The 13,293-nt window shown below is 38.8% G+C and overlaps 1 protein-coding gene across 4 annotated transcripts; it reads left to right on the plus strand.

The window, feature by feature from the left end:
• The first annotated feature begins 3,101 nt into the window (after positions 1 to 3,101).
• Positions 3,102 to 4,619, plus strand: LOC141835246 (uncharacterized). Of its 4 annotated transcripts, none has more exons than XR_012602363.1 (7): positions 3,110 to 3,309; positions 3,395 to 3,502; positions 3,586 to 3,655; positions 3,733 to 3,840; positions 3,938 to 4,024; positions 4,128 to 4,185; positions 4,276 to 4,619. XR_012602363.1 is itself a non-coding variant. In XM_074722679.1 (7 exons), the coding sequence occupies exons 1-6, from the start codon at positions 3,125 to 3,127 to the stop codon at positions 4,183 to 4,185; spliced, it is 612 nt and encodes a 203-aa protein (XP_074578780.1). In that variant the 5' UTR covers positions 3,110 to 3,124; the 3' UTR covers positions 4,276 to 4,619. The 4 variants fall into 4 exon arrangements, 3 of the variants coding, with proteins under 3 accessions (XP_074578782.1, XP_074578780.1, XP_074578781.1); XM_074722679.1 differs by having other exon boundaries at positions 3,938 to 4,020; XM_074722681.1 differs by lacking the exon at positions 3,733 to 3,840 and having other exon boundaries at positions 3,102 to 3,309; positions 3,938 to 4,020.
• The last annotated feature ends 8,674 nt before the right edge of the window (positions 4,620 to 13,293 follow it).

Here is a 13,293-nt window from a genome sequence, read left to right on the forward strand (position 1 = left end):
TTTTAAAACTAAAAGACAACGTTTGTTCTGAAAGCATTGTCTATTAGCGTTTATTTTGGGTCAACCACAACACTTTTAAAAAACCGTTGTCGAAAGCATTGTCTTTTAGCGGGTTTTTTTGCCAACGACAACGCTTTTAAAAAGTATTGTCGTTGAGGGTTGTCGTTGAGGGTTTAGAGGGTTTATATCCAGGTATTTTATCGGGTGAGTCCGCAATTTTCGTCCCTCTCCCGCTCGCACCTCTAGGTCGTCTTCTCCTGCGCGCCCCATTTTCGTGCCTCTCCCGCCCCCTCTCGCACCTCTAGCTAGTAGCTACTCTTCTCCCGGCCCCCCCTTTAGTGCCTCTCCTCTTCTCCCGCCCCTTTCGCCAAGTTATTTCCTTTTTATTTTTTACTCTTATCAATTTATTTTGATTGTTTATATCACTGTTAGAATTATGATCTAGATATTTTCTTAAAGAAATTTAATTTAAAATGACATTATAAATAATTTTTAACAACATCTATTAAAAAAATATAATTTTAATATCCTATCTACCCTATTTCTTTGCCGATTCTTAATATTATTTTTCCTTATACCCTATTTCCCTCCCGTAACCTACTTAGCCGCTTCTTAACCATTCGCTAAGACCCTCTCTCGCCACCGCCGTGAATCTCTAACTGTGCCGATTCTTAACCATTCTCTAAAACCCTCTCTCGCCACCGCCTTCGCCGCTCTAACTGTGCCGATTCTTTAACTGTGCCACTTCTGTAACTGTGCTCGCCTTCGCCGCTCGCCTTCGCTGCTGTACATGTTTTGTTCTCCGATTTGCTCTTAAAGACAGGTATATGCTGTGCAGGATCTGGCAACTCTGGTTCTAAATCTTGGAGATCCAGGGATTGATCTTCTTTCTGTAAGTCCTTCGTTATATGCAACATGTCTAACATATGTAATTCCACTTAAAACTAAACTAAGTGATGGTATTCAACGTTTGTCTCACTAGATTCACCTAGTTTGAGCTTGGTGTTTGATTACGATCAAGTAGTCACATAATTTTTCTCTGGCGACACGATCTGTGGATTCCTCGGCGGAGAAATTGCGAGGAACGTGATTTAAAGGACGCGAAAACCCTAGGGTGGTTGGTCTGCTCTGGACAGCCGCGTTTTCCTCCGCCCAATCATTGCGCGCCATCGGCTCCGATATTGGGGGTGATATTGGGGCTGTTTCCGGCTCATGTTGGCCGGATCGTATACTCTATTGTGAGGTGAGGCATGACCTTCCAGAGACTTCAGGTTCTTTGTTTGGGAAAAAGAAGGACTTTTGGTTATTAATTAGGTCTTCAACTACTTTGGATTTTAATGACCGTTTTCTCATTAACCGATGCCAAATCGTCACAACCTAAAATCTGTGTCGAATTAACTGTTATCTTTTGTATGCTAATCTAACTGCCATGTTTCCAAGTGTGCTTCTCATTTCCATGATTGCAATAACCAAAATTCTATTTAAAATATTGGTGAGAGTAATTGCTTGGAAGTGCTTTTTATGATGCCACTAAACTTGGTTTGAGAAATTGATGGGGGTCCTAGAATAGAAGAACCTAGAATCAGAGTTTTACTTTTCCATATTCTTAGCCACACATTAGCAGATAAAAGGGGATTTTACTTGATTTGCAAAAATGGAAGGAAAAGGTAAGTAAGCAATTCAGAAGAGCAAAACTATGATTTCTAATGAGAAAATAGTACAGTTCTATTTGTATTCTAGCAGTATATATGATTATGGACTTGTTCATCAAGGCTTTTTAAGTTACTGACTCTGGTTCTATTGGTCGATTGTAGATCGACTTGTGTAAATACAACACTAAAACTTGCGTTATTGTTTGCTTTACCTGTATTCCTTGGGCTATGGCTGGCCATTGCAATATCAGGGACTGTACTTGTAGGAGTTGGTTATGGGTTTTTCACACCATGGGTGTTAACTTTTGAGGCTTTCCGAGAGGACAATGAAACAGAGATAATATTTCACTCCATTGTGGTAACAAACTATTTAAATGGAGATTGTGTATTATTTTCTTAGTTATTCCATTATACCTGCTCTTATCATTTTCCATTAAACAGGATGGTACATGGAGCACTATTAAAGGAAGCTGCACCATGGTGAGAGATTTTGCAGATATCTGCTACCACTCGTTTCCTCTTTACTTAAAAGAGTTGCGAGAAAAAGCACATGATGACCAGTCATATTCAATTAGGTATATAAGTTAAATCCTTTTACTTTGATTATTAAATTTCAGATAGCTGTCAGCCAACATTATCTGGAGTAGGTAACATAATGGGCTCTACAATCTGAAAAGTTTGCAGTAAAGTTTTTTTTTTGTTTATTAACTTTATCCTTCTTTTTTTTACACTGCATGTTTAAGAAATAGCGATACTATTGTCTCAGTTTAAACAATTTTACTAATTTCCATACTCATGCATGAATTCAAGTCGAGTTTATTTGATATTCATGCCTATTGAGAAGTATTACGTCTTCTCTATTGTTCTGCAGGATTATAGAGATACCTGCTTGTGGTGGTTGCTTTGATGGGCTTAGTTGTCGATATTCCACTTTACACTGTTATTGCATTGGTAAAAAGTCCCTATATGTTATTCAAAGGCTGGCAGAGGCTACTACAGGATCTTATAAGTCGGGAAGGGCCATTTATTGAGACAGCTTGTGTCCCTATTGCTGGTCTCGCGATTCTACTTTGGCCTTTAGTTGTTCGTGGGAGTTTCCTGTTGGCTATTGTCTCAAGTATCTTCATTGGATTATATGGATCTGTCAGTGTGTATCAGGTCCTTTGATGTCCTTACTATCTTCTTGGTCCATGCTCTGTGCTTGCTAAATTGCCTCTGCATTTGCTTATGTTGAAAATAAATAACATTCAAAATTTGACTTCTTTATATAGGAAAGGTCTTTCAAACGAGGAGTTGCCTTTGTGGTTGCCATGGTTGCAGAGTTTGATGAGTACATTAACAGAGGAACTTTCAGCCAATTGTGTAGTTGCCTACATATGGTAAGTGATTTTATATCAGCAACTTCTTAGAATATGTATGGTGATCGATGTTAATTGTATTATATTTGTCATGGTAGGCATCTTTATAAAAACATGATGACAGATACCATCAAAGGAAAATTCAGATTCGTGAATCCACACACCATCCCATATATAATGACACCTACACGTGACAAAAAGGGAAAACTTGAACAGTTAAACCAAAGGGCTACTGTGTTAGCAGATAGGTTGAGTTCTGCATCAGTAGATCAACTAGTTTTGGTCCCATGTAATGTCGGGTCAGTTGTAAATAATACATCACTTGCAATTTCTCCCTGTTGATAACTTATTTAATTGATGAGCTAATTATTTGTTTATGTGCAGTTGTCATTGGATTCTCACTGTCATTGAACCCTACACGGAGATTGTTTATGTGCTGGATTCTCTAAGTCATCGAATGCGCTATGAAGATTGGAAATATATTGTGGAAATGTGAGGCCAAACTGGGTAATTTGATTGGGCATTTCATTCACATGTTAAAACACTAATATATCATATTTTATTAACGTATGTAGGGCCTTGAGATTGTTTAATTCAAACAAGGGAAGGAAAGGTCGGAAAAAACCAGTGTGGGAAATACTACAGGTATGTGTAATTATGTTTGATATGGTCTTGATGTGTGTATTTGTCTTTTAACTGATAGTGGAGTCCAATTACCACAGGCTCCTCGACAACCAGATGGGAAACAATGTGGTTATTATGTGATGAGATTTATGAGACAGATTATTGCAGAAATTGAAACTATTGAAAGAGATGGACTACGATCAATAGTACTTGTTCAAATCACTTCAAATAAACCATTTATCATTTTGCAAAGTCAGTGTTGATTGTTTTTCCAATTAACTTAATCTATATGTGTGTTCATAGTTTAAGGCAGCTGAGTACACTCGGGCAGAAATTGATGAGGTGCGTTCCGAGGTGGCAGACTGTATACAAGATCATATTTATGAGTAGGTATGGAATGCTGATCTCCATAATTCCATTTATTTGTAATAAATATATTTGTTTGTGATTAATTCTGCTGCTGTTGTTGTGTATGGAATGCTGATCTCCATAGTTCATTGTGTATAATTCTGCTGTTTGTGATTAATTCTGCTGCTGCTGTTTATGAGTAGGTATGGAATGCTGATCTCCATAGTTCATTGTGTATAAATCTGCTGCTGTTGTGCCCATATTTTGGATAAATTAGTATTATCTTTTGGCAGGCTGGTATTTGGCAGATGGACCTGTTCTATTTCTGCTGCTGTTACTTGGTGATGCTAATGTTGTGCCCATACTTGGTGATGCACTTGCTGTTACTTGGTGCTGCTAATGTTGTGATGCACCTGTTCTATTTCTGCTGCTGTTGGAGGATATTCTGTTGCGTTGAAACCTTTGTTATGGACCTGCTGCTGTTAATTATGGAGCTTCTATGTTGGAAGTTGTAACTTGAATTTGTGTTATGAACTTGTATAAGTTGTATGTTATCGACCTGCTGTATGTTATGAATTTGTGTTATGAACCTGCTGTAAGAATGATTTTTGTGTAAATATAAGTTGTATGTTTTGTATGTGATTTAGTAAATTTTGTAGCCAATGGTTTTGTATTTACAAAATATATTATTTCTTATTTACTGCTAAAAAAATCAAAAGACAACGCTTTTAAAAACGTTGCAAAACCCAAGCAATTTGTAACAAAATTACAACGCTTTTTAACCGTTGCAAAATGTGTTGTCATACCTATTAAAAACAACGTTTTTAAAGCGTCGCAAAAAACGTTGTAATATTTACAACGCTTTTTCTGCGTTGCGAAGGTGTTGTCGATGTTAACAAAGACAACGCTTAAAAAGCGTTGTCGTTGAGGGACCCCTTTTACAACAGGGCCTCTTACAACGCTTTTTAACCCACAAAGACAACGCGTTTTCCGCGTTGTCTATTAACATTTTTCTAGTAGTGTTGAGTCGACTCGGTAGTGGAGTCGACTCAGATAAGGTTTTGAGTCGACTCAAGCTAACACAGAGTCAAAGACTTATCGTAGTTGACGCCACATCAATTGGAGTCGACTCAGAAGGCAACTTGAGTCGACTCAGACAGGATAACGGGTGGAAGCGATAAAAGTTGATCTGCCACGTCAGCTGGAGTCGACCCAGATGGGCATCTGAGTCGACTCAAGACCAGTATATAAGGAGGCTTCGACCAGCAGCTTTGTACAACAATTGAAAACGACCTCCTTTCCAACAAGTGGTGCTTCTGAACGCGAACGAGGCCAAGTTCTTGCAATCGGGGAAGATCCAGAAGGGGTGCGCGGCGCTCAGGACTTCCAGATCGGCTACAAGAGTTTGAATTTAATTTATTGTTCTTACTTTCTATTATTAACTTATTTTCATTGTTATTGGACTGTAAGATGGGTTTCTCCGCCTCCGAACGACGTTCGGAAAGGAGACCACTAGTGGACGGATCCAATAGAATCTATAAGAAAATTTTATTAGAAACAATCCAATAAACTTATCTTATCTAGATTTATAAGGAATAAATCCCTTGATAAGATTTTATTTATTTCTTTATTAATTTTCTCTTTAAGAAAAATTTATTAGAAACTATCCAATAAACTTATCTTATCTAGATTTATAAGGAATAAATCTCTTGATAAGATTTTATTAGTTTCTTTATAAATTTTCTTTTTAAGAAAAATTTATTAGAAATTATCCAATAAACTTATCTTATCTAGATTTATAAGGAATAAATCCCTTGATAAGATTTTATTAGTTTCTTTATAAATTTTCTTTATTTAAATTTTGTCTTTATCTTTATAAAATCTCTTAATAAAATTTCGTTAATTTCTTAACAAAATTTCTTAATTAAGAAATTTTATTTTTTCTGACAAAATTTCTTAACAAAATTTTTATGAAAAATTCATAATAAATTTTGTCTACGGAAGAGATAGAATTCTTGGAAGTCTCCGAGAAGTCTTCTGGAAGTCTCCGAGAAGTCTTCTGGAAGTCTTCTCCGAGAAGTCTTCGAGGAGGTCTTCAAGAAGTCTTTGGGAGGTCTTCAAAGAGTCTTCGAGAAGTCTTCGCGAAGTCTTTGAGAGGAGTCTCCGAAGAGGTCTCCGAGAATTCTCCTGGATGTCTCCAAGAATTCTCCTGGAGGTCTCATGGGTGAATATAAGGCTCTATGCAGAGGCTACGACAAGGACCATGAGGAGGAATTGGTTTTGGCCTTCTGATGAGCTTAGGTTTCCCGTGTTCGCCCCGAACACACAACCTAAGTCCATCAATAATAACTCATACCACTAAAGAGTTATTATTGAACTACCGCACCAATCCCATATTACAGTATGGGCTCCTTCTTACCATGAGTGCATTAAATCTCCCTGTGTTTAAGATATCGTATGTCCGTTAATTAATTAAATTACTGACAATTCTATTAATTAACTTCTGAGTCCGAGTATAGTACCACTCAACCTTATTATCATGCGGAACTAAGTCCACCTGCAGGGTTTATATGATAATCTTTATGAGCTCCTCAAGGGGACATCATCAACCTAATTAATAGGACACAGTTTCCTTCTATAATCAACAACACACCATATACATAACATTATTTCCCAACTCATCGGGCCTTTTGATCTAACGAGATAAATCTCACCCTTTGATGAATCAAAGAAATATATGCTAAGTGTATGTGCTTGTTATTATATCCGGATTAAGAGTTTGCACTTCAATGATAACTGAGGTCTAGTTCGATTATATAGTCAGTATAAATTGAACGACCTCAATTGGTCTTGCTCAATACACACAAAGTGTACTAGTGTAATTTTATAGTTAAGATAAACTAATACCAAATTACACTACAACCGTTTCAATGGTTTGTCCCTATCCATTACGGTTGTGAGCACCTTTTTATAATTTATAAAGAACTGATAACACGATCTTCTGTGTGACACCACACACCAAGTTACCTACAATATAAATTAAATGGACAACTGTATTTGACTAAAATATAGATATTTGACTAAATGTGATTCTCATTAAAATAAATAAAATACAGATGTTCATACAAAAGCTCAGGCTTACAGTATACATCCCAACAATCTCCCACTTACACTTAAGACTATGCTGTCATCAAAGCTGCCATACATCTGATTCTCATCCCTTCAACATGTCGATCAAATGCTCTCACCGGAAGGGCCTTGGTGAAAGGATCTGCCAGGTTATCTGCTGATGTAATCTTGGCGACAACAACTTCTCCTCGTTTGACGATGTCTCGTATCAGGTGGTACTTGCGCTTAATGTGTTTACTTGCCTTATGGGCTCGTGGATCCTTCGAGTTTGCTACTGCACCACTATTATCACAATAAATTGTGATAATCTTTGGCAAACCAGGAATCACATCTAAGTCCATCAAGAAGTTCCTGAGCCAAACTGCTTCTTTAGCTGCCTCAGAGGCTGCTACATACTCAGCTTCCATGGTGGAGTCCGAAACGCATTTCTTCTTAACACTCCTCCATGTTATGGCTCCTCCTCCTAAAGTAAACACATACCCCGAGGTAGACTTACTGTTATCCCTATCCGATTGGAAATCTGAATCCGTGTAACCCACAGGGAGCAAATCGTCTGCCTGGTAAACCAGCATTTAATCCCTAGTCCTTCTCAGGTACTTTAATATATGCTTTACCACAGTCCAATGTCCCTGTCCTAGATTACTTTGATATCTGCTAACCATGCCTACAACAAAATAGATATCAAGTCTCGTACATAGCATTGCGTACATTAGACTTCCTACAGCCAAAGCATAAGGAACCGTCTTCATTTCCTCTAGAGAGCTAAGGAATTCTAAAGTGATTTTGGGGTATGTTGGATGTTTAATGTTCATGAAGTCAATTCAACCTATGTTATCCAACATCCATTCTATGTCATCCTTAAGACCTAATGATTCAATAGTATAGTCATCAATATAGCGAGAACAAATAAAGTTTTCTAGAAGCAAGACAATCATACCTAGCCTTTTGATCATCATTTCTAAAAATTATGCCATGTATATTGTTTGTACCTTCTTCGTTAGCTTTCCTTTTCCCTTTGTCTCACGATTTGCTCTTTTCCTTTGCTGGATCCTTGCCATTTAACCTTTTAAGTTCATCTCCTCCACCTAATCCTCCAGATTTACGAAATCTTTTCAACATGTTGCTAGATCTGAGGAAAGAAGCAAAGATGAGGAAGAAAAGATGGTTAGGAGAAGAAAATGAGGGTTTGTGAATGGATTGTAGTAGGGAGATGGAGAAGAAGTGGAGAAAAAGTAAAGAAATGAGGAAGAGTGGATTTGGGAGAGGTTAGAAGGGAGATGGAGATGAGGAGATGAATAGTATTTGAAATTTGGGGGGCGCACGACCGTATGTTAGGGTATGCACGGTCGTGTGCCATTTTATAGTAGAAACGACATGGCCGTGCCTTGTAGGTATGACCTATGAAAGGTGTCATTCTGTGAAAAAGGCACGCTCGTGTCTTTTTGGCACAACTTGTCGAAGTTGCTATTCTGGAGAAACGACACGGTCGTGCCAATTTGGCACGGCCTAGTGGGTTATTATGCGCTGGAGAGGCACGGTCGTGCCTAATAGGCACAGCCTCGGGAGAGCGTGGCTCTGTTAGAGAAGCACAACTGTGCCTAATAGACACGACCTAAGATTTATTCAGCGTGGATGCAGGCACGACCGTGCCTTAACGGTCTCGTCTTGGTGTTATTCGGTGGGGGAGACATGACCGTGCCTTATAGACACAACCTTGCTTTATTTGATATGAATCTCTGGAATTTCCTGCAAATAACAGAAAAATTTATTACTAACTTGCTAGAACGATCGTAAATTGAGCAAAAAGAATATATATATATATATATATAAACCCTTGGATTGCCTCTCAAGTAGAGCTTGTTTACGGTCTTTAGCTCAACCTCTTATTCTCTAGTGTACAAGGCTTATTGGTTAACATCTCATAACCAGGCCTTGGCCGGTACCTTGTATTTTTATTTTTTTCTCAAAGAGCTTCTTTATTATCCCGGCCGGTGCGGGCTCTTTCATCGGCAAAGAAACAGATGGGTACAATAATTTCTTGTTCGGTTGGATACCATCCAACCTGCAGCAGCATTCTTTTTTTGGAAGACATGCATTTGAATCCAGCAAGAGGTTCAAGTCTATTTTCTTATTTCCTACTTGTAGGGATAACTTGTGATTCTTCACATCAATTTTTGCCCCTGCAGTGGCTAGGAATGACCTCCCTAAAATGATTGGAATCGACGGATCTTCTTCCATATCCAGTACAACAAAATCGGTAGGAACGGTGAATCCTCTCACTTCTATCGGCACATCCTCTACTATGTCTATTGGATATCTGCAAGAATGATCTGCTAGCTGGATGGCCATGGTGGTTAGTTTGAGATCCGTATATCCACATTTTTCACTTGTTGTATAGGGGATGATTGATAGGCTCCCGCAAGAGTATGAGTGTCATCAAGTAATAAAAAAGATATCGAATCCATAAGGATCATGGAATTAATCACTAGACAAGTCACAAGAAGAGTTTGTGAACGAATGAGTTTGATTGTAGAGAGAGAGAAAGAAAGAAAATAGAAGGGGTTTAATCCTCGAACAAAAAGGGAATCGAGTATATGGCAGGTTTGTGAAACGATCCTAGGATTTCGGATTCCTTGAGACTATGAATGAAGGTATTGTTGACACTTTTGCTATATCTCAATGTTTATACTTATATAGGGATTCTAACCAAGCTTCCCAATTAAACCTTGTCAAGTTTCATCGGGATTAAATCATGGTTCCTCCAATGTTATGATTACTAGTTTGAGATGATACCTAGATAGCCCGGTTCTATAGCTCTCTAGTTGTCACTAGATGCACCAGTAATACTATTGGTATCCTACCCTCTGTCACCGAATATCCAATTAAGGACCTCTCCCTTGTTGGGTTTTTCGGGCCGCAAAAACTGCTTTTTACGTTGCGGAAACCCCGAAACCCATGCCACCGGATCCGTGCGAAATACATAAAAATGCCCTGCTATTTCTCAGCGCCTGCACATTAGTACAAATGTGAGTAGCACATCCGGTATCCAATACCCATGATGAAGAAATAGAAAGATTGACTTCTATAACATGTATACCTGAAGTAGAAGTCTCACTTCTCTTCTTCCTAAGATCTTCCAAGTATACCTTGCAATTCCTCTTCCAGTGCTCGGTCTGACCGCAGTGGAAGCAGGTAGCATCCTTGGCAAACCCACCTTTAGGCTTCAGTGCCTTGCCCTTATTAAACAATTTCATAAAATATAGAATAAGCTTGTCATAGAAAATAACAAAGAAATCCATCAAATAACGATGATCCGTACATCCCAATTCCCCCTACATCTTAGAATCTAAGAGATCTACTCTATGACGGAGGGGATACAATCCAAGAGGGAAGAAGAAGAATTCATCCTAGCTCCAAAATCTCAGAAAGAAAAAGAAATAAGAACTTATAATTGTGCAGTGCTTCCCTGAATTGTAATCTCCTCGTCAGTGATGGACGGAAGCGGTGGAGCAGCCACCAGAAGATGTATGTGATGGCGAATTCCCCTTTAGAACGTGGTTACGGCGCCTCCTAGTCGTCCTCTGACGACCTCCCTTAGGGTTTCCAAAAAAATGTTTTAATAGATTTCTTGGGGAGACATGGTCATGTCACATGGCATGATCGAAAAACTCAGGATAAACTTTTCGCTGGCACGACCGTGCCTGATAGGTACGGCTAGGGAAAGCAGTTGTTCATAAAGGAGGCACGATTGTGCCTAGTAGGCAGGGCCTGATGCACTTGAAGATCTATTTCTGGGGCACGGCCGTGCTTGATAGGCACGGCCAGAGAAGGTAGGGACCCTGTGTAGAAAGTACGATCGTGTCTTATAGGCACGACCTAAGGTTGGTGGTCTCCTATTTCTTGGGCATGGCCGTGTCTGGTGGCATGGCTTGGAAAGGGAACGACTCTATGTGGAAGGCACGATCGTCGTGCCTTGTAGGCATGACCCCTTCTTAGCTTGTGTTGTTCTTCATTCATTTTGTCTCGTTTCACATCGATTTCCAGTACCTTTCATAAATACAAAAGTATGAAAGCAGACCTCCAGCCACCGGCCCTAGCTCAAGTAGATGAAAATAGAGAAAATGTGCCTAGTGCATGGATAAAGGTCTAACCCTTTACCTCTTGTATTCTCCCTCTTTTATAGCCAAGCCTTGTCAGAAAAATTTTAATAATTTTCCAACAGTTTCCTTAAATAGATTTTGATAGAATAAATCTAATAAAATCTTTAAGAATATTTGTTAGAAATAATCTGAAAATTTATCTTATCCAGATTCCAGATTTAAAATTAAAATCTCTTGATAAGATTTTGTCAGATTCTGACAAACTTATCTTATCCATATTCCAGATTTAAAATTAAAATCTCTTGATAAGATTTTGTCAGATTCTTAAAATTTCCTTTCCTTATTTGCGGAAGAAAAAAAACCGAACCAAGTTCTTATTCTTGCAGCCGGCCTTTAAGAATAAAATCGAACCAAATCTTTTATTCTTAAGTTGTAGTGGGCCCTAGCAAAAGAATAAAACCGAACCAAGTTCTAATTAAACCAAGTGGTAATTAAACCAAGTGGTAATTAAACCAAGTGGGTGGATATTATGGCTTCATTTAGAGGCTACAATAGGGACCACGAGGAGGAATTGGTTTTAGCCTTCCGATGAGCTAAGGCTTCCCGTGTTCGCCCCGAACACATAACCTTAGTCCATCGAACTAAGAGTTATTATCGAACTCATACCACTAAAGAGTTATTATCGAACTACCGCACCAATCCCATATTACAATATGGGCTCCTTCTTACCATGAGTACATTAACCTCCCTGTGTTTAAGATATCGTATGTCCGTTAATTAATCGAATTACTGACAATTCAATTAAATTAACTTCTAAGTCCGAGAGTAGTACCACTCAACCTTATTATCATGCGGAACTAAATCCACCTGTAGGGTTTACATGATAATCTTTATGAGCTCCTCAAGGGGACATCATCAACCTATTTAATAGGACACAGTTTCCTTCTATAATCAACAACACATCATATACGTAACATTATTTCCCAACTCATCGGGCCTATTGATTTAATAAGATAAATCTCACCCTTTGATGAATTAATGAAATAAATGCTATGTAGATATGCTTGTCATTATATCCGGATTAAGAGTATGCACTTCCATGATAACTGAGGTCTAGTTCGATTATATAGTCAGTATAAACCGAACGACCTCAATCGGTCCTTCTCAATACACACAAAGTGTACTAGTGTAATTTTATAGTTAAGATAAACTTTGTTGCCGCCCACCTCCTCCTCTTCTTTTCTTCTTAGGGCCGGCGCCCATCCTCCACTTCTTCCCTCTCTAAGGTTTGGCAACTCTTTGCCTCTCCTTACCCTCTTTTGTGGCCGGTGGAGCAGCCCCATCTCCTCTAGGACCGGCGGCCAAAAGCACAAGAAGAAGAAGATTGAGAAGGAAAGGAAAGGAGGGCCTCTACTCCTTTATACTTTGCTACTTTGAAGAAGAGCTTTTCGGTGGAGTATTTCTCGGAGGACCGTTGCCCACACAACGTCCGAGAAGAGGTGAGGACATACAGCAGAAGACCAGAGGTCATCCACTCCCTCAAGACATCCCGAAGTAAGGTACCTTAATTTAATGTCTTCCGCTTTAAATTAAATTAGTACCTTTACCCTGGATCCTGTAAACCAAACACAAGAGCCCAATGATCGTAATGCGTTGATCAAACCTTGGTTTGATTAACTCTGAGGGCAACCTTAACCCGTTTCAGAAAAATTTTTATTCTGTATAGTTTTCCGGAACGGCCTTTCTCTTGCGTGCCCATATTAGCTTGTTCATGCAGTTGTAGTTCACAAAATAATTCATCCAATTTGACAACAGATAAATCCTTTGACACTTTATACGCATCTACCATTGATGCCCATAAAGTAGTTCTCGGGAAGGCTTGCAATACGTACCTTACAAGATCGCGGTTCTCAATCTTTTCTCCGATGACATGGAGGTCATTTACTATTTCTTTGAATCTTCCATGCATCTGACTCACTGTCTCATTGGATCTCATCGCGAAGGATTGTAGTTGACTCACCAAAAGATCCTTCTTGGCTCGTCTTGATTCAGTTGATCCCTCGTTTAGTTCGATGAGTTTCT

This window comes from Curcuma longa, chromosome 9, assembly GCF_044706935.1.
Source record: "Curcuma longa cultivar G26 ecotype Majalengka, Jawa Barat chromosome 9, ITB_CL_G26_1.1, whole genome shotgun sequence".
Classification (NCBI taxonomy): Eukaryota; Viridiplantae; Streptophyta; class Magnoliopsida; order Zingiberales; family Zingiberaceae; genus Curcuma; species Curcuma longa.